Raw genomic sequence first — 21,848 nt, 5'->3', positions numbered from 1 at the left:
AGAAGAGCGGGAAAGCTGATGAATTGTTACTGATGTGATTTCAAACAGCTGTAATTAAGCAAGGCATGATGGGAAAATTTGTTATATGTTAAACTGTGTAAGTGGAAAAGGACAAAAATTCAACGCAACACTAAATAGGAGCATGAACTACACAGGATGGAGAGGAAGAAATGCGTTTCATGCATGAATACAGGATATGACGCATGATAAGACATTAAAGGGATAGTTCACCCGAAAAATGTAAATGAACTCATCATTAAGTGCTTTCTGAGTTTCTTTCTTCTTTTAAATGCAAAAGAAGATATTTCGAAGAATGCTGTAGACGTCTATAGTATTTTTTCTATACAGAAGTCAATGAGTTTAAGCAAGCAGCATTTATAAAAATATCTCCTTTTGTGTAGAAATATCTTGATTTTGGATGAACTATCCCTTTAAAATAAAGGCAAAATGAAAGGTCAAATATTGCACAAAAAAAAGGCATTACGGATCAAATTAGGCATGAATGGAAATAAAGAAAAGGCAGGAAATAATGGATGGTTGACAAATGAATAAAGTAAAAACAAAACTAGGTAATGTGATGACAAAAAAAAAATGTAAAAAAAAAAATTCTACAATAATGATGTTCATCGTTTAAACTTCAAAATGTTAAATGTACAAGAGAACGATGCTGCATCGCTGCTGTTAATTTGCCTGTTTTTTTACAAATACATTCATTTAAAGTGTCCACAAACAGACATGGACATACAGTAAATGAGACATGAAGCCCAAGGCCATGAATCCACATATTTCAACACGCAAACCCATCAATCCAAAAGAGAGGCATTTCATCTCCACTTACAAACACCATGGCGTTTCTCATTTTTATTCCCATCTATCCGACTTTCACCCAGGCATTTATTTAGATGTTCACAGATAGGGTCGTGAAGATAAAAGAACACAACATAATGATGCCTACTGTCATCTCTGAAGGAAATCACCCCAAGATCCTGACCGGCAGCGTGATTATGGTAGAAGATCCACGCATCCTCAAAGAGAAAAGCCAATGCAGAATCTGCAATGGACACGCATACGAAAGGGTCGGTTAAGACAAAAGACATGAGAGGAATGACAAGGCAAAGGTCGCCTCCAAAGAAATCAAAGGTCATAGGAAATAGGATCGATATTTGTGAGAACACAAAGAGCGAAAGGATCAAAGGAACGGAGGTGATGTTCCCCCATCTGAACATCTCTAGTCAATCGCTCGCCGTCCTCTTGAGATACTGGATATACTGAACATTTACAGGATGGCACAGGGTGCAGGGGGAAGCTCAGGCAGACTGCTTCTGTACTCGAGTCCTTTATGATTATTTACACAGTAGATACAGGCACTTAAAAGTCTTTGGTTGGAGTGACCCAACATTGCAGAAATTCATTCACAGAGCATTTTTTGTGTTTTGTTTTTGTTTTTTGCACCCTTCTCCTGGGTTCAGTAGGCAACATGTAGTATTCTCACTTCCCTTTCCGATATGCTTCAGGTGTTCACCTCTGACCCCGTTTATCCTGCTGACAAGGCCACCTGTGGGAAAATAACAGGCACTTTTAGTATCCAACCAGGGTGTACGCCTGATGTGAGCTCTTATGTAACTGAAGCAGCAACCAGACGGCTTTTCAGCCAGGCTTTAAATAGTAGATTATTCACACAGATCACCTCAGTCGCACCTTTTCTTGACAGAAATCAGGGTTGTTCTGTCGAACTTTGCCAGGTCTGCCCTTGATGACTGCATAGCAGAACATCGTGATGACCATCACGAACAGGAAGTAGCTGGTGTGCATGAGGTGCAGGTTAATGAGTGATCGATCGTCCTATCAAAGAAAAAGGAGCGCACTTTCAATTCTGGTATATCAGAATATATGACAATCCAATCTTCTCATTTCAAATACACATCTACAAGATTCCTGTACAAATTATAACTGTTTAGGGTATATTAATGATATATTTTAATCAGTCTAAATAATCATCAATTCATTGACTTCAATCTGATTAGGTTGATACTATATATAACATTTTGTACCGGTATATCAGAGGAGAGAAAAAACAGCATACAAATAAAAATGTAAACATGAATTTTAATTCATTCTCCCACATTCCTTCTGCTTATTCCTTACTTTATTAGGACTAACCACTGTTCCAGTATAAGTATCTGTGTTGCCTTTAAAGGCACTGAATATTAATTATTAAAATAAATTAAAGTAAGTTTTGAAAAAAGGCTCCAGCACATGGATAGGAAAAAAATAGCTGCAAGCAGCAATTAAGTGGCCAAGTACAACAAAGAATGTAACAAAAAAAAATACAAAGACAAAAATAACTAAATAATAATGTAATAATTATAAAAGAACCAAACATTTAATATTCAGCAGGGCTGGGCAATAATTCAATGTAAATTTTATTTTTTATTTTTTTGTGATATGATTTTTAAGGACATTTCTAATATTTCCTCAAAAATTATAGGATCTGACCATGAATGATGATCAGCTGTCAGAATTTTGCACAGTATGCCTGATACTATTTTTATTTCTGCTAAAATAAAAGCAGTGTTTAATTTTTTTTTGAAAAACATTTTAAGGTCAATATTATTAGCCCCTTTAAGATATGTTTTTTTTCAATGGTCTACAGAACAAACCATAGTTGTACAATAAATTGCCTAATTACCTTAACCTGCCTAGTTAACCTTATTAACCTGGTTAAGCCTTTAAATGTCACTTTAAGCTGAATACTAGTGTCTTGAAAAATATCTAGCAGGGCTCAACAATAAGGACTGCCCGGTGGCCCGGGGCCACCGTGAAAGTCACTCGGGACAGTAGACAGGATTGTTACTGGCCCCTATCGGCCAGTAACGATGATAATGTTTTTTTTGTAACCTGGTAACAACCAGTACAGTGAAAAGATGGCAACATGGCGGCAAAATTAAACAATGAGGCTAAAAGAAAACGTCTGTTTTTAAAGGCTTAGAAGCAGACCATAACATGGGTACAAAATTAAGAAACTGAAAAAAAGAACAAAAAAAAAAAACAGTTGTCAGTTTGGCAAGCCATTTTTATAAAAAGTTATTTAGAATTGCATTAAAACACCAGCACATTTTTCAAACTGCTCTTTCATTTGCATAAAATCTTGAATTTTGCTCATTATACATTTATTAACATATTTAAAATGTTTAAATTCTAGATTCACAGGCATAATTTTGCCACTATTTAAAATATGTGGCTAAGAAATAGCTATTAACTTTTTAATTTTTTTGGTGGGGCTAGTGAAATTTTTGACAGGGCAAGTAAAAATCTCAATCAATGGCCCGATCGGACCCGTATAAAAAATCATTAGCATTGAACCCTGTCTAGTAAAATATCATCATGGCAAAGATCAAAGAAATCAGTTATTAGAAATTAGTTATTAGAACTGTTATGTTTAGAAATGTGTTGGAAAAAATCTCTCCATTAAACAGAAATCGGGGGAAAAAATAAACGGGGTTTAATATTCTGACTTTAACTGTGTGCTCAGACTGCTTCCAATGCTCCCGTTTCCTTATGGACGCTAAATGCTAGGGTATATTTGAATTTTGATTGCACCATGCACGCACGCTCATCGATGGGGTTCTCCACTGCATGTGCACTTTTGTCGGTGAAGCTACAAACAGCAATTGAAATGTATACGCAATAAAGGTGCTTCATTACGCAGTGTGTTCATTTCCATGTAAGCCTATTCAGTGGTCAATCACATACATTTCTGTTGATCGCAAGAATACAAAGGCCAAACAGCATTGTTTAAGAATCCACTCAACATTGTTTGAAAAGCAAGCAGAAAATGCTGCTACTATATCTCAATTTTTTTTCATTATCGATTGAAGGAACTGAAGTCTGTAGTCATACTTTGAGAGTTAGAAAATGAGGTACCATAAAATGTTAAAGCCAAATTGTATCTGAAACATCAGCACAAGAGCAAAAGAGAAGTCCATGCATAATGTTTTTTTTTTTTTTTTTTTGCTTAGTCTTCATTCTTTCATGTAACTCACTTTTTTATCCTGGCTGAAGAAGTCTTTTTGTTATTCCAGTCTAAGAATAATCAGGCTATTTTACAGTTTTAAGTTAAAGAAAATGTGAAAGACAAGTTTTTAATGGTTTATTTCACATTCTTGTTTGTATGGATGCTAAATACAAATAGTGTACTAGTTTAATTTTAAAAACATTGTTTTATAGGCAGAGGTTTCATGGACTGGGACAATAATTTAAGACTTTGTATAGGTGTAACGGGAGTTCCAGCTAGTTTTTCTGAAGCTGTTAAATATTATATTGATATCGGAATCAGGGCACTGACCAAAATTAAGACATATATAAATTATATAAATGTTGGCTCGGAATAAGCTTCAAAATAAGTCAAAGTGACTTGAATCATGTTAACATGAATTAGCACTGTGATTTATCACTTGTCATTAATAATACCTGATATCAGTTGATAAAGACACATACAATGTGGTGCAATAATATTAAAACTTTGCAGAAATATGGTCTCAGTTTGACATCAAGCTTTGATGTGGTAAACAAAAGTGGTTTAATCTATTAACACAAAATTCAAAACCTTTAGCATCAAGGAATCCATCCAAACCAGTATAATGGCAATAAAAAGCTATTACCATTTAAAAATTTATATTACAATTTTGACCACAAGATGGCGCTAACCTTTAACTTTATTTATAGAAATGTTAAATAAAGAATTTTATGACAATATTTAAAATGACCCATAGAGAAAAAAGGACAACCTTTGACAGTTTGACTAGCCGTTTTACATATCTCCTGGCCACTAGGTGGCACAGTGCAGGTAACTCCAGGTATCTCATGGCGGTCACAAAACACACCAACAAGTGAAAAAGTTTTTGTCTGCACTATGCTAGTGTGCTGTTGCTGTTTTCAGGACATTATATATAGTGTTTAAAGGTTGCTAGGGTGTTCTGTCTTCTATCCATTACTACTGTGCATCAACAAGAGCTTTTTTTTAATCACCATCAGATGCCGAAACACTCACATCTGGAACGATGACAGTGAGTTTGGGATTGAGCGTGTGATACACCTTCCCAATGGCACCTTTGTAACACCAGAACGGGTTGTACTCCTGCGTGTACTTGGTGTCCGAGTCTCGTGCTGTGGTGAAAATCTTGTACCAGGACGTGGCATTGCTGTAGGTCTCTGGGACACAGTGAGGCGGTTGCCTGAAGAGGATTTGCAAAACAAGGCATACAATTAATCATTCTAGATGAGGGAAACTTAAGTAATTATCCTAAACTAGCTTCAGTTGTGCATATACTAACATTTTTTCTGAATTAAAAAAAGAGAGTCTAGTTTCTTCATCACATTTTAGAGAGCCAGCTTTAAAACATGCTTATTTACACTGTTGGCCAAATTTTATATACTATTACTTACTGCAAAATCATTTACTATAACAACTGTTATATACTCCAAAACGCTCTGTAGAATACCACATACATTCTTTACAGTTCACTACTGTAATATACACTGCATCGTGGGTCATTTTGAAGCTTTTACAGTAACTTACTGCATACTAGGAATTTGCGGTATTCCACCGTTTTGTTCCATGTTAGTTTTTTTTGTGTATTTATTTTCCTCATCCTCCTCTCTCTGCTTCTCACTCCACTCTTAAGGCTGATTTATACTTCTGCGTCAAACGGCGGCGTATGCTACGGCGCTGACGCATAGCCCTTCGCCGTGGCCGTCGGCGTCGCTGACGTGCACCTCTCAAAAAATGTAACTACACGTCGCAACGACGCGTAGCGCAAGCTCTGTGATTGGTCGGCTTGGTAGCGCTGACGAGTCTGGGCGGGACCGAGAGCCGCGCGAATGGTGCGAGCCTGATGGAGCGATTGTTTACAAGTGTGGAGTCCCGTGAAGGAGCTCCGGATGGAAAGTTTTGTTTTGAGTTTACCTCATAGTTAAAGTTGTTGCACGTCCGCCGGTTCCTGCCTCAAAATGAGCGAGTTTGAGCCACTTGTACATTCAGGAAGTGTTCAGGAAAAGCAAAACAACATCGAAGAAACTCGAAACAGAGGAACATTTACACCTCACTGCCAACTAGAGTTTCGGAAGTGTTAATGCAGACCAACAGAGACAGCATGCAGAAGTATAAATGCACAGCTACGGGTGTTGCATGCGCCGTGGGTTACGCCGGTCACTTGACGCAGAAGTATAAACCAGGCTTTAGGTTTCTTATTGGTTCAGTTAAGTGTCAATCATCATGACTGTGCCAGTTCCGCCAATGTCCTCCGGACAAGCAGTGAGGATTTAAAGCTCAGATAAATCAATGTGTCGTGCGGCTCTGCCTCGGCGTACCTTTGTGCCTCCAAACTTTTGTGTTTTTGGCATGCTTAGGCTGTTTGGTAATTTATTATCTCAGTTTAATTGTGATAATTCGAGTTTACTTGTTAAACTTTGTTGGCTTTAAGTAAATGCTTTGATAGTTGTTGTGTGATTCTAAACTAAGTCTTATGATGTTCTTGTTAAATTCTTGTTAATTTTAGTTTAGCTTGTTTCTGTTAGATTAGTGCTTTGTCATCTTGTCTCAAGTTTAGATCGGCTGTCGTGTACACTAAAGATATCAGGTTTCATTTTCATTATTTATTTTTGTTGCCTAGTTTAGACATTAGACTTGAGGATTGTGTTGTTTAGTTAATTTCTTTGATTTGGCTTACACTCAATGTTTTTGTTTAAAGAGAATATTGTAAATGTTTATTTCTTTTTTCCCAATATTACCGTTACATATTTTGTTTAAACCAGGGGCGTCCAAAGTCGTTCCTGGAAGTTTCTAGTATAGTAAGAGCTTGATTAGCTGGTTCAGGTATGTTTGATTAGGGTTGGAGCTAAACTCTTCAGGACACTGGTCCTCCAGGACCGAGTGTGGACACCCCTGGTTTAAACCATTGAGTAGGGGCGTACTCACACTATGTACAGTTGCCTTGAACAGGGCTGAAGCACGCTTGTGGGGGACCCCTGTCTCCCTCGACGGGAGGGGCCTGAGCACGCTTACATCATCGATGATGCGCTGTTCAGTTTAAGAAGCGCTCTCGCTCAGCACAGTGGAGATTTCATTAGTTCTATCGTTTAAGTCGTTTGATATGCAGTGATACGCAGTTAAATATTTCGCCGAACAGATCAGCCACTTTTGATGCTCAAATAATATTAAAGTCCTTGTGCTGCAGGTATTAGGAGGTTTGCTAAAGGTGCAGCTGTCATGCAGTGAGGGGTTTTGCGTCTTTAATAATCTACGACAGTTTGTGTTAATTGAACAGTAAGAATGATTAATAGATCCATATAAAACAGCCCCTTAAAAGTCATGTCTCATCTTCAGTTTTGGGCTAAGATGCCCAAGCCCAAGTGAGCCACGCTCTGGCACACCTCTTCCAACCGAGCCAGGTCCAGCCAATTGAACCGCGCCTGAGCCCGATTCAGAGCACTCACACTTCTCAAATGATCTGGGAAATGGACACTCGTATAGCATAGTGCAAGTACGCACTAAAAAGCTTAAATTCTGAATTGATTCCTGCCTCATCCTCGTTCTGTCGCACACATTACATTTGTTACAGCATCCCTTTTAAACATCATAAACGCATAACACTACTGTGTTAAGTAATCAAGTACTGCTATTGTAGTTAAAGACAAAAAGCAGACAGTTAATGAAAAAATGTGTCACTTGTTTGGAATTTATTAAAAATCAATAGTAGATATTAAAAATAAAGGTTTTGTAGTGCTAGTGTGAAATGTAGATAAAATAAAAGTACTGTAAAAAGTGTCATCCTATACACAATTAAAATGTGGCAAAGGGCATTTAACCATAACAAGAAGTAAGACCATTTTACTGTAAAACAAAATTGCAGTAGGGACCTGCTATGTAAAACACATTTACAGGTAAGTTAATATTTAATATTACTAACCGTCAAGAAATGTACCATGATTTACCACCGTGACAACACTAGTCTGTACAGAAACTTACACTGTGACTGGGAAGACATTACTGGCTGCTGTGACGGTCATACAGGTGCTGAAGACCATCTGCTCACAGCGGCCATGCAGAACACACTCATCCGAGTTCCAGGCTACCGGCAGTGTGAAAGTGATGTTCATCTCTTCATGGGCCTCTCTGCCTTTAATGACACAAACACACACCCACACACAGTCAGCATGTTCTGCTAAACAAAGGGAGCTTAGATGTGCCTGCAAGTGATATCTAGAAGGTATTCAGCTCCGGCCTCTCTCCCACTGTTATCCCTTGGTGGACAATAGACCATTGTTATAATTGGACTACGTTCAAAAACGTAGAAAAAAAAAATATCACAACAGTGGTGTTTCTCTCAGATCTGTAGAGCTGAAACTTCCTTAGAGGGTTAATTTTATTCAGAATTTTACACAATGTCATTATTCAACTGCTGCAGTCAAACAGCCTTTTGGTTGGAAAATATGTTGTACACCATCAGTCAATAGTCTGAAGGGTATTGTTTTGGACAAAATTCCCATATGTATTCAGCAGGTGGCACCTACAGAACCTATAGGTCTTGCTTTGGTTATTACAGTAAACAAAGCAACACAATGTAAAATCTAGCAGGATTTCATTGATTACACAGCACCCCAATATTCGCAGCTTTAATTAAGGCAAACTTTATCATACAGCAATACATTTACAATCAAAAATGATACAAAACTTTGTAAAATAGCATTTAAGACTTTTAATACTTTTAAGGGCCTTAAAATTTCTCTAAATTGATTTATCAATTGATCAAGACCCTGCAGACACCATGTGATTTTATTAGTGACACATAAGCTTGTTTCAATGATCTTTCCACGCTGAATGTGATTTGGCCTGTATCAATACACCTAAAAACTAGACTAAACACTCACTATATTTTCTCCATTAGCAAAGTAAAATCCCCTTCAGTGGCATTTAGCCATCCCTATTGAAAAAAAAACAGCTTAAACCAACCTAAGCTGGTTGGCTGGTTTAAGCTGGTCGACCAGCCTGGTTTTAGAGGGGTTTTGGCCATTTTCAGGCTGGTCCACCAGCTATTTCTATCCTGGTCTTAGCTGGTCAGGCTGGGAGATGACCAGCTAAAACCAGCTTGGTCCAGCCTCAACCAGACTGGTCAAGCTGGTTTTAACTGGTCATTTTCGAGCTTGAGACCACGCTGGAAACCAGCCTAGAAATGGTCCAAACCCCTCTATAACCAGGCAGGTCGACCAGCTAAAACGAGCCAACCAGCCCAGGCTGGTTTAAGCTGTTTTTTTTTTGAGCAGTGATTGTTTACCGAAAACGCTCCTTGTTCAGACTAGTGCTTTTACTGTGTTTCAGAAAAATGATCTTCGTCCACACTATACAGACTAAAATGCAGTAAACATGATTATTGACATTCACCGGGCATATATTTTGCCAGCATACATACTTGGTCTACCGCTCGTGTCATGGTCATATGCAAGGGGCTTGACGAATCAGGGAGCAATACACAATAGTCTAGAATAGGGATGTCCAGATCCAATCACATGATTGGAAATCGGGCCCAATCATGCAGTTTCAGACTTGATCGAAATCGGACGCGTGTATGTGTGTGTGTGTATACAGTTGAAGACAGAATTATTAGCTTCCTTCGATTTTTTTTCATCTTTTTTAAATATTTTCCAAATAATGTTTAAGAGAGCAAGGACATTTTCACAGTTTGTCTGAAAATATTTTCTCTTCTGAATATATATATATATATATATATATATATATATATATATATATATATATATATATATATATATATATATATATATATATATACTGTATATACACACACACACACACACACATATATATATATATTCTGATTGTTTAACACACTTCTAGTTATGCGATAGCAGAGTAAGACCTCTTTCTTGACATCACACAGAAACAGCAACGCATGCTGTATGATATCACTTTGTTGCAGAGACGCTATTGGTTAAATGCCGGCAAAGTGAAACATGGAAGCAGCTTAAAGCGAAGAGCATATGTCTGCAGTCTGGAAGTATTTTAAGTTGATGATGACAACATTGCCATAGCAAACTGTGAGATATGTAAACTCGGGATTGCCTGCCGGGTGTTTTAAGTTGAGGTGTTATTTGTGTTTATTTTATTTTTTTATTTTTTTTATTTACTGTTGCACTAAAGTCCAAAAGTAACAAATTGATGTTATTTATTACTTGATTGTTCAAGCTGCCTCGCAGTAGTGCTCTGTTTGTTAACAGAGTTCTTGAATTTTAAAATAAGGTGAATTAAATAAAAAAGAAGGAACATCCAACATTTCTTCCCTCTTCTTTGTTCTTTTTTTATGTATTATAAAAGTATCGGGACGGGTTTTGGTAGATGCTCAAAATCAAATGACTCAAAAGCAAAATAACCTGATTGGGACATCCCTAGTCTAAAAGACCAGATAGAGAGCAGTAGTGGCCACATCTCCATTTTCAAAGGTCTGTTTCAGAACGTCAATACTATAACAGTGTCTTCGGCAATTTTCAAAACATTTAATTCAGTTTACGCAATTCAATATATGCGCTTTAAAACTAAAATGCTTTAGTGTCAATGGAACTTTAGTGCATAGTAGAAGTGTATAAAGCGGGGGAAAAAACAGCAGGCAAAATCAATGAAGGCATTAAGGTATGTTCTGAAAGTAGGGCTGCATAGAATTAAAAAAATGGGACATCACAAAATTTAGTTTTTTTGCTGTATATATTGTGATATGAATATTTCAGCAGATGGATTGTATAGCTCTATTTGGAAAGACTTCTTTAATCTAGATTGATTGGTGTGATCTTGCAGGAGAGTGAATTATGCATTAAACTGCATTCAGGACCAAGACTATAATAGTTTTGGATTTTTAAACAAGTTTTAGTTTTTATTTTGTGTTGACGTTTTGTTTTCAAATTCATTTAGTGTTAATTCGTTTTTAGTCACAGATTTATTATAATATATATTTATATATATAGTTTTTTATATTCTGAAATTGCTTGATTTTAGTTTAGTTTTAGTTTTAGTTTAGTTTCAGTATTAGCTTTAGTTTTTTTGGTAAAAAAGGATCTTTGTTCTGTGCAAGATTCAAAATCATTAGAATAAATATTATAAAACTAATCACTAATACAGAAATAAAACCCATTATTTGGCACAAACGTGTTAAATTAATACTTTTAATTGTCTACTTGGGTTGTATTTAATGCTGTCATCGTGCTGCTGTCATGTCCGCTTGTTGTTTTTGGTCGCAGGAGCAAAAACAAGGACTGACAGGAGGCTTGATCTGGCCAATGAAATCAAAAACTCTGAGGTGCCGTACAGGTCAAACATCTGGCAGCACAAAGTAAATAGATTTACTTCTAAAAGGCATACAGTAAGATTATGTTTTAAATACATTTATAAAGATGAAAACGAAGGACATGTCCGCTATAATTTTAGTGGGTTTCAGTAAGTTTTGTATGCACACAATACAGTATCAGTTACTTATATTTTTTTTAAACACGTTTTTATTTTTATTTCAGTTAACAACAATGATTTTAAATTTTAGTTTTTGTTTCTTCGTTCGTTTTTGTTAACTTTAATAATCTTGTTCAAGACAGCTACAAATAATGAATAATCAAATGTAAAATTGTACAAATAATTCAATAAAATGTGTCTATTAAATTTACTAATGTTTCAATCTCTTATGGTTGAATGCTTTAATCTCCCCTTTCAAATTTTCACAGTCACCGGCCTTAAAAACACATGCACACTGGGCAATACTGTTGTTGAGTATTGAATAATGGTATATCTTATAATATAACATTTCATTGAAAATTCTATTTTTATTAGCTATGTCTTAAAATAAATTTTTAATGATATTACAACAAACAGGTAAAATATATTTTCAGATCTAATTAACTCTAATTCAGACCAAAAAACAAGGTGCAAGGTGCAAACATTTAGTCTATAAACACTATAAAATGAGTGAAAACCTCAGCAGACATTCTGACTCCGATTAGCTGTTGTGATATTTCTCTCTCTCAGGTCGATTCCCATCTTTAGTATTTATTTTCAGCTCTGGATTCACCGCCTCAGCCAATAGCAGAACAGCTACTAGGGAGGTTGGGATAAAGAGAGCAAGGCCTCATCTGATTGGTCAAATTTAGACAAACAACCAATGCATAAAATCAATGTAATTTATCATACATGTCTGCGATATGTATATTGCATTTAATATCATGGCGATAACGATAAATTTTAAATATATTGTGCAGCCCTAATGCAAATGATAAACTTTAGTAGTATGCAGACAATCCCTCTATTATGGTCCTGTGAAGTGCTTTGAAATGTGCATTTTTTATTCTATGTTTGACGTAATCTCAACCAAAACATGAAAGAGAGTGGGACATAGTGTAGCCCCTCCTCTTAAAAAAAAAAAAAACTTGTTTTCACCCCACTCTGCATGAGTGGTTGAGTTCAAGCGCATCAAATGTAAAGTGTCTTGAAGGGGGCGGGGCATGTCTGATACTAGAGAGCGTTTGATTGGTCAAGATTTGATGAGAAACTGAAGAGATGGCATGATTAAAAATCGTAATTAGGGTGGAAGTGACAAACTTTGTGTGTTTATATCAGTTTTACATCTTCGAAACACAAATTGTCACTGTTTTGGTGCACACTAGCTTATAGATATCCTAAAACCATACTAACAACCAAAAAAAACAAAAAAAACATTTAAACTATGCAATGCCTCCATAAAGCACATTCTCTGGTTTTTGGTTATTTATAATTCCATCTCTACATTGCAGATCCTGTGATGTGACTATTGACTTCAAAGTTAAATTTTCAACAAACACCCACACAAAAAACAATAGATGCATACCAGCAAGGCCAACTTGCTGCCCAAGCACACTGGCATAAAGGTGAGTAATATTGCGTGAGTAGCCACCGAATGGCCTCAGCGGATCTAGGGTCAGTGTGATGGCCACAGAGATGTTGATGGGACCCGGGTCCTCTAGTAGAGGTGGCGACTGGGTGCTGGATCGCGTCTGGCTGCTGGTAACTGTGCTCTCTGGCGTGATGGACTCATTCAAGCCATGCTTGAGCGTCTCATTTTCAGAGATGCAAAAGTCAATCTCATTGAATCGGAGAAGGAATGTGTTCCAATCCTACAGGGTAAAAGAAATGACACAATGGTCAAAAAAATGATGAAACAAAGCTAATTTCCTGCCTTTCATGTACAATATTTATGTATTTATGGCCAGGGATTCTCATGTGCATACTGAAACAACACAAACATTTTTTGAAGTATCTTGAAATGTTTAGAAATATGTCACCCATATTGTTTTCCATACAACACCAAAAAAGAAAGTTTGAGATTAGTTAAGAGTTTAATATTTAGCAAGAATGCATACACTGTTTGCCAGAAGAAACCGATTTTTTGTAATACTGTGCATGTAACACTTTTCATACAACTACCTTAAATAAATGCTTTTTTCTAATCATTTCTAAAGTTTCTATTCTTCAAAAACTCCTTGTTGAGGTCCCATTAAAATAAAGGATCATGTGACACTGAAGACTGGAAAATACAGCTTTGGCATCACAGAAATAAATTACATTTTAAAATATGATAAAATAGAAAACTAGTCATTTTTAATTGTACAAACATAAATCACAATATTACAGTTTAACTGCATTTTGATCACATAAATGCTTGGTGAACATTCAGAAACTTCTTACAAAATATATATTTTTTAAATTATACCTTTCCAAACCTTTGAATGGAACCATATGTAAAACAGATGGTATATTATTTTGAGTTTCAGTGTCAACATTCCATGGTTTATGTTTTCGTCGTAATTATAAAATTAACTGAAATAAAAATAAATTTAAAAAGAAAAAGAAAACACAATTCTGAATAAACAAATTATTCATATAACATGTTTTCCGACAAAATGTTAATAGTTTGTTTAAAAATATTAATTTAAATGAATTGTTTGAAAATAAATTTATGTTTGAATGAATAATTCATTTATAAAGCCTTAACTTGTTTCACTACTGGATGAATCAGCATTTTTGAAAAATATTATTCAATGACAATAGTTTTTTTAGTTACTTGTTGCCTCCTACAGGCACAAAATTACTGATCCAATGTTTATCTGAATCCTCAATTTTAAAAAGGTGATTATTTTTTATTCAGTAATGTGATAATTTAAACAAAAAAAAAAAAACTCAGTTTGGAATTTATATATTATATAAAGTTAGTTTTATACCTATACTTCTGTGATTGTGATTTTCAATGGTTCTCTCACATTCTGGGTTACTTCCTACCTCAGTCATCTCAGGTGATTTGATCTCCTTGATCTTAAAGAAGTATCCTATAGTGAGGAAAGCGATGGCCACAGCACTGACGCTAACCATAAAAATGACCAGCGGAGGACGGTTACTTATGTAGGTCTTCAGATTCTCCAGTGGATTCAATAACAACACCTGCAACAAAACGGAAATTGTACATTGATCAGTAACTGCATGCATCTAAAGAGGAGATTCACAATTAATTCCTGTCATTATGTTCTAATAAAAATTGGTACGTATTCTCAAACACACCAGTAAGGCACAAAGGTATGCCACACACTAGCATCCATCTCTCTAACTCAATATTTCGGTTTTATGCATTCATTTGGCCTCTCTTCACTTAATACAACAATAGCTGAATTGTGAAGTTTACCACATTTACAAGACAAAACTCCAATAGCATTTGTTGTCTAGCTTCTGACATACATTCTGACAATTATCATATAAAAAAAAGTTTTAATTTTTTATTTTTTTTTTCAAAAAAAGTACTGCAGCTTGAGAATGTTTAAAGGGATAAATCTCTGTAGACTGCATCGAAAACAACTCAAGATGATGCAAGAATAGTGAAGAACTCTACAACCCACACATATAAACCAACTCAAACAAACAAAGGCTCAATGAGTTAGTAAAAAGTATTAAGACAGACTATGATAAGTAAACACCCTGAGCTTGTACCTGGCTGAAAAATTTCATAAATACAAAAAAAAACAGCAAACACCAAAAAACAATCGGATTAATTTATGTAAATAATGACATTAAGTCACTATAAGGAAAGAGATTTTTGTGATAGATAGAAAGTGAAAATTCTGTCAATAAAGACACTAGGGCTGCACGATTCTGGCAAAAATGAGAATCGCATTTTTTTTTTGCTTAAAATCAAGATCACAATTTTTTCTCACGATTCTGTAAATGTAAAATAAAAGTTAACATGATCAGCCTATTATTATTGTAAATTCTCAAACACATGGTAAAACAGCAACAATATTAGGCCTATGTGTAGGTATACTGTTACTTAAAATGCTACATTTTGTATTATGGTGGACTTGAAAAGACTTTCAATATGTCCTGTTTGTTAATTCATAGTAAAATGATGACATCAGAAATGTAACTTCATAATTATAAAGTTGATTTATTATGTTTAAGACATGTGCTTGTCATCTGTCAACATTATTAGACCTTTATATTTCCATTATATATAGGCTAGGGTTGTTATACTGACAAGTAAACATTGAACATTATTTACAACTGCATTACCTGTTATTCACAGCATATGCAGGGTATGTTCACCGAAGTAGGCGTCATTTGCGTGCACGTGCCCACGTTCTCGGCAGTAAACAGACAGTGCGTCAGCTCACGTGTGATTTCGCGACCGTGAATGCATCATTACATGAAGACAAATTACATTTTGGGTAAAATTATTTCAAATAAGTAAAGTATGTGACACTTTTAACGCCATTTGAAGGTGTCAGTGTTGCTGTGAAGATATGTGGGGCCGCCTTTTCTTCTCTCCTGACCTTGAAAATATAATTGGCTGAATCGTAAAAAAAGTTTAATTAGGATCGTGTGTAGGGTCATATCGAGATTGTGATCTTTTTTCGATTAATCGTGCAGCCCTACCAGACACTGTAAAAAGCCCATTCCCAGCCACTAGACTTTTCTGAAAGGCTATTTTGAGTGTCATCGGGTGACAGAATATTGTGGGACTACTATACAGTTATTATTATTAAGGATTACTGATAGCGAAATGTAGCGTTTTTTTATTTTGCCGTTTTTTTTTTTTTGTTGTTTTTTTTAAAAGCATGATGGTAAACCTTCTATGTGAAGCTGCTTTGGCACAATCTACATTGAATTATAAATGTATTAAAACATATGCTTGTTTTTATGTAAAAATTCGTAATAATGACAAACAAAAATTCTTATTTGTGCATCTCCTGACTTCCGGGTGCTATGCTGCCGTTGTAGCTGGTATGTTCTGGAAAAGTTTTTTTACCCCTTGGTTTCCAGTGTGGTCCTGAAAAACCTCTCTTTCGAGGGGTACGTAGTCTTTGCCCTACACCTTCAAGCTAAAGAGAATTAGTACAAGGGGAAGTTAAGGGGAAGGCCTAAGGGGTAGAATAGCGATTGGGCCCCATGAGTAAATTTTAAAAGAACAATACTGCTTCATTGGGGGAATAACAATAATTTCAAGAAGCACCATGAACAAAAATCATATTTATAATGTAGAAATTAACTATTTTATTTTATTTTAGGTTGTTGATTATATAGAGAAACAACAATATGCATTGCAAAACTAAAATAAATTGCATATTAAACATAAAAATTAGACTGAAAGCATAGAAAAACTGATTTGATCATTCAAAGTTATGGTTATCACTGTTGGTGTGAACTGGCCTTAAGAGATAGTTCACCCAAAATGAAAATGACTCATTTATCATTAATCACCCTGGTGTTGTTCTAATTCCATATGCCACCTTTCTTTTTTAAACCAAATGAGAAATTGTCCTTCTCGTGCATAGGTTGATAATAACAGTAACAAGAATTAATATATAAAAATTATAACCTTAATTTAAAGTATTTTTAATTTGAAAATACTGACATTTAGGGCTGCACGATTAATCAAAAAGATGGCGATCTCTATTCGACCCTACACGCGATCTTAATTTAGCTTTTCTACGATTCAGCCAATTATATTTTCAAGGTCAGGAACGTAATGACTTGTACGAAGCCACAAAATCACACGAGCTGATGCAATGTTTGTTTACTACAGGGTAAACAAAGAGGGTGTGCACACGCAAGCCAATAATGTCTAATTTGGTGAACAGAACCTGCATAGGCTGAGAATAACAGGTAATAAAGATGTACATAATCTTCAGTTTGATTCACATGATGAGTGATGTTTGGGGAACCGTGTGGGAAGTATGATTTGCATGCATGTTTTTATTTTTGTGTTCTCAGAGTGACGACAGCCATGAACCGCACTCGTCAGGTGCACACATCATTTAAATGATCATATCGCATTTTAGAGTTGTTGTTTTTTCTCATATCGAACACAGAGTTGTGCATGAAAATAAATAAATGTTACAGTGTCAGTAAAACTACTCTAGCCTGTATAATGCTGAATATAATGCGAGAGGGAATCTGATAATGACAAATGTTTCATTTTACCAGTGAAAAAACGGTCTTACAATATTATTATTGTTGTTTTACCATATGGAAATAACAATAATAACCTACTCATACTAACCTTTATTTTACATCTACAGGCTCATGAGAAAATGGTGATCTTGATTTTAAGCAAAACAAATCATGATTGTCATTTTAGCCAGAATCATGCAGAGCTCTACTGACATTGACTGCACAAATGCACATTCATAAGACCAGGGGTCACCAATCTTTTGGAAATTGAGAGCTACTTCTAGGGTACCGATTAGTGTGGAGGGCTACCAGTTATTAAATAACACATTTTTCTTAATTTACTTTTAATTATATGTTATTATTAATAATTAATACTATTTATCTATGAGAAGACATTGATCATGTTAAGGATTTCCCACAGTAGTTGTCAACAATGATTTAACAAGTTAGATAAATATCAATATGCAACACTTCATTTGTCTGAAATTGTTTTTTTTTTAATGTATAACTTAAAGTAATTTTCTAATTTACACCAATGTAAGTGTAATTTAAAAAGAATATTTATTTAAAAAAATAATAATAAAACAAAAAAAAAATTAGATGCAGCTTACTCATATGTGGTGCTATGGTGAGCTATTTTTAGAACAGGCCCTCGGGCAACTCATGTGAACCTGGCGGGCTACCTGGTGCCCACGGGCACCATGTTGGTGACCCCTGCATTAGACTATTACCGATGCAGTTTACTCATAAAAAACAAAAAACAAAACAGAAATGTGGCTAAACACATTCCATGTACTTCATTTTCATAGATAAATAAACTAACTATTGTGTTTATCACAACAAAAAGGCATCAAATTACATCAACTGCTCTTGTAACTTCAATGTGACAGCTGGAATTTCAGCCCTGAAGTAACAACATTTTTCAAGGAAGTGCACACGAAGACAAATGGTCAGCTCATTATTATTTTCTTACAAACAACTAGAGCATACAACATGCACCACATGACCAAAATTTCATTTAAGTTTAATCTTGGCCACTGTCTGATCCCCAGTTTTATTCACCGTTCATATAATATACCACTGTATAGAAAAGTGCAACAGCCCATTTTTATATCTCCCCATTGTAGTCCGGAAAAAGAGAATAATTCTCTTAGAGTAAATTTTTACAATTTTAGAGTAAATTTTTGAACCAATTTAACCATTTTGTTAAAAACGAGAGGAATGTGAACATGCATAGCATGGCACCATTATATGATACATCTAGACCAGGGTCTACATTCTTGCAGCTTTCAGTTACAACACAAATCAAACACAGTAATTATTAAGTGCTGTTCAGGTTCTATAAAGGTGGTTTAGGTGTGGTTGGTCAGGTTTGGAGCCAAGCATTAAGGTAGCTCTCCAGGAACAGGGTTAAGCAGCCCTGATCTAGACTTTAATTTGTTCTACAGCAGGGGTGTCCAAACTCTGTCCTGGAGGGCTGGTGTCCTGTTTCTAGAAAGCCTAGTAAGAGCTGGATTAGCTGGCCAATGCGTGTCTAGTTGGGGTTGGAACTAAAATTGGTCAGGGTCGAGTTTGAACACCCCTGTTCCACAGTATTATTAATTCTGGGGTTTGTTCTTCATACCTCGCCTAAATGATCCAAGATGATTTGACAGATCCTGAATCTTTTAATCTTGATAACTGATATCTAGCTAATTTGGTTCTTTAAACAAGTTGACGAATCAGATTAAAATGTCTGGATAATCTGATCTGAAATCGCTGCGTGTGTTGTGAAGGACAGATCTATCGATCCTCGAAATCACGACAAGCAAAGTAGTGATTGGCTGACAGCAAAGCAGCGTAATAATGACATCATCTGATTAATATACAATCATCCATGCGAGCAAAATTACATAAAATTGTCGGCGCCAGTGGTGTAAAATTCATAGAAAATGTTTTGATACGATACGCAATAACTGTCCACCTTTGTTGTGGGCTGCAGGCTTCACACTTTCATGTGTATTTAGCAATGTATTTAGTTGTACAATTAGAGCAGATTTTCTTTATTATAGTAGGCTAGGCCTATTCAAGTTTCTTAATCTGCGTAATGAATAACTGGCAGTTTAAATTAATTTTGCATCAAAAAAGCATTTTAATACCGGTAAAGGTGCCTGCAACTTTTGAATCATCAAATCACTGCCATATTAGCCATTATAACATGTGCAAGACTGCATTAATTAAGTAAAAAAAAAAAAAAGTCGAAAATTGTGCATGTTTATGATCATACACAAACTGTACTAAAGCTGGTAGGCACTAATATGCAGAGCCCTAGACCTTTATCAATAAAGTATACTTATAGAAACTGTAAATTTAACTGAAAGCTACGTCGTTTTTGCTGGCCTCACACTTCACGCACCTGTCAGTCAGTCAGCACGTAACCATTAAGGGTTAAACAAATAACACAGTACGGTTTCTGTACGGTACAGAAAAGTTCACGCTGTTATAATTCACTTACCTGTTAATACGTTTTGGTGCGATTATAACCCGCTATTCAAAAATACACGACTGAACGTTTTGAATGAGATGTTGTAATGTAGCTGTGGCGGGATAAATTTTGGTGTGGCGCCCCGCCACAGAAGAATGAATGTAGCGGAAACCATGGAACGATATATCAGAATTTTTACGGCTTTAAAAACTTTGACTTAACTCAGTTTTATTTTTATTATTTTATACATTTTTAAGTATATGCGTATTTTAAACTAAAATATACATGCTTTTTTTTTTTTTTTTACTTTTTTGCCAAGTGTAAATAACTACTATACTGTAAGAAAATATTAGCATTCGGTACATACTTTCATGATTACCTTTGCTTGAAATGACCCGATCTAATCATGTTTATGTAAAATAAGCCAGCTCCCGAGCAGGTTTGAGCTACCAGAACTGTTGCTATGACAACAACTTTAAGATAAAAGGATTTATTCTTTAAGAATAAAATGATCCTGGATCGTGTCAAACTGTCAATAACCAAATCCAGCCAACTGAGTAGTCCACATACAAAGAACAGACCCTTCATGTCTGAAAGCAGGGTTGCACTGATATTCGAAAAAAATCGAACATAGCGGTATTTTGTTATTTTGCGATATGAATACATTTTCACCAGATAAAAACAATAATAAAAAAGAATACAAATGAAATAAGAGTTATTTTTATTTAACATGGCTGTGATCAACTACAGAATTGCTCACATGCCACCTCAAACTGTCATGGGTAAACAATTACAGTAATGTTATTTCTGATTTGCTAAAGTTATACACTTGTTCTTCTGATGACAAATACACTTAAGAATTTACAACAGACAGATGAGAGACAAGTACATATAATGACGATAGCATTTTTTACACACAAAATATCTCTCCCTCATACGATGTAAACAAACCTGATTGGCACAGCCGAAAGAAACAGGAATCACCACTGCTAATTTCCCTACCATTCCATCACAACTTTGCAGACAGCACAGGGGCTGACAAGTACACTCAGCGATGTTCCCTTGGCGTGTGTCATATTTGTTCCCAGACTGCAGTCGCTGCTGATGGCCTCGATCTCTCGACCCTTAGTCACAGTCTGCGGCACATATCAGACTATCAAATCTACACGACGGCTCAGTGCTAAATATCAGTGAGCTACCAATCAAAACGGTATCCTTAGGACATCACTGACAAGTATTGTGACACCCGTAAATGGAGTAAAGGAAGAAAGCCCAATAGGTTTTGACACAAGTCCGACGTCTAGCTCCTTGTGTTAGCTACGAGCTCCATTCTGAACTAACAGTTACATGTCTCTCTACAAAATTCACACACACACACAAAAACAAACTATGAGTCTTGTAACACCCATTGTGTTTATCTGTTATCATGTAACCACACAAATATGACCTGTTAAGAGTTGTTCTTGAAACAAGCTGGAAATCTCAAACTCACCATTTTGGCTCCGCGAGTGCGCACGACAGCTGCAGGCGGCTAACGCTAACAGACTCGAAGGCTAGCGGGCCTGAGCGACAAACAAACAGCTGACAGCGATGTAGGAGTCCACGACACTCCTTCCCATTATTTGCAAGTACGTTATAATAATCTCGAAACACGGTTTTTGTGTGGCCTTGCAACTGGGAAGCGGGCTGCTGGTTGACGGAAGCTGACTGTGGATGCCTTCTGTGTTTGGAAACCAGAAGAACCAATCGCGTTACTTTCACTTCTCGACGCACGCCTCGATCACGCGGGGCGGGTCTTACCACAGCGCTAAGCATGCCATTGGCTTATGCAACATTACAAAGGCTGTGATTGGATAATACTTCTGT

At 35.9% G+C, this 21,848-nt stretch overlaps 1 protein-coding gene across 3 annotated transcripts in view; it reads right to left on the bottom strand.

Moving 5' to 3' along the window:
- Positions 1 to 21,730, bottom strand: part of tmem248 (transmembrane protein 248) — a 23,432-nt gene extending 1,702 nt beyond the window's left edge. The window contains exons 1-7 of one of the 3 annotated variants that reach the window (XM_005168624.6): positions 21,475 to 21,730; positions 14,360 to 14,518; positions 12,912 to 13,197; positions 8,027 to 8,177; positions 5,051 to 5,234; positions 1,688 to 1,842; positions 1 to 1,555 (exon numbers count right to left, since the gene is read on the bottom strand). The exon at positions 1 to 1,555 is cut by the window's left edge and continues 1,702 nt beyond it. In XM_005168624.6, the coding sequence (XP_005168681.1) occupies positions 1,519 to 1,555; positions 1,688 to 1,842; positions 5,051 to 5,234; positions 8,027 to 8,177; positions 12,912 to 13,197; positions 14,360 to 14,518; positions 21,475 to 21,477 (975 nt within the window). In that variant the 5' untranslated portion in view covers positions 21,478 to 21,730 and the 3' untranslated portion in view covers positions 1 to 1,518. 3 annotated transcript variants of the gene reach the window in all.
- Positions 21,731 to 21,848: the final 118 nt, after the last annotated feature.

The sequence above is a fragment of the Danio rerio genome, chromosome 5, assembly GCF_049306965.1.
Source record: "Danio rerio strain Tuebingen ecotype United States chromosome 5, GRCz12tu, whole genome shotgun sequence".
NCBI classification, from domain to species: domain Eukaryota; kingdom Metazoa; phylum Chordata; class Actinopteri; order Cypriniformes; family Danionidae; genus Danio; species Danio rerio.
Note: the sequence above shows the minus strand (reverse complement) of the source record. Positions and strands in the feature narration are given on the sequence as shown.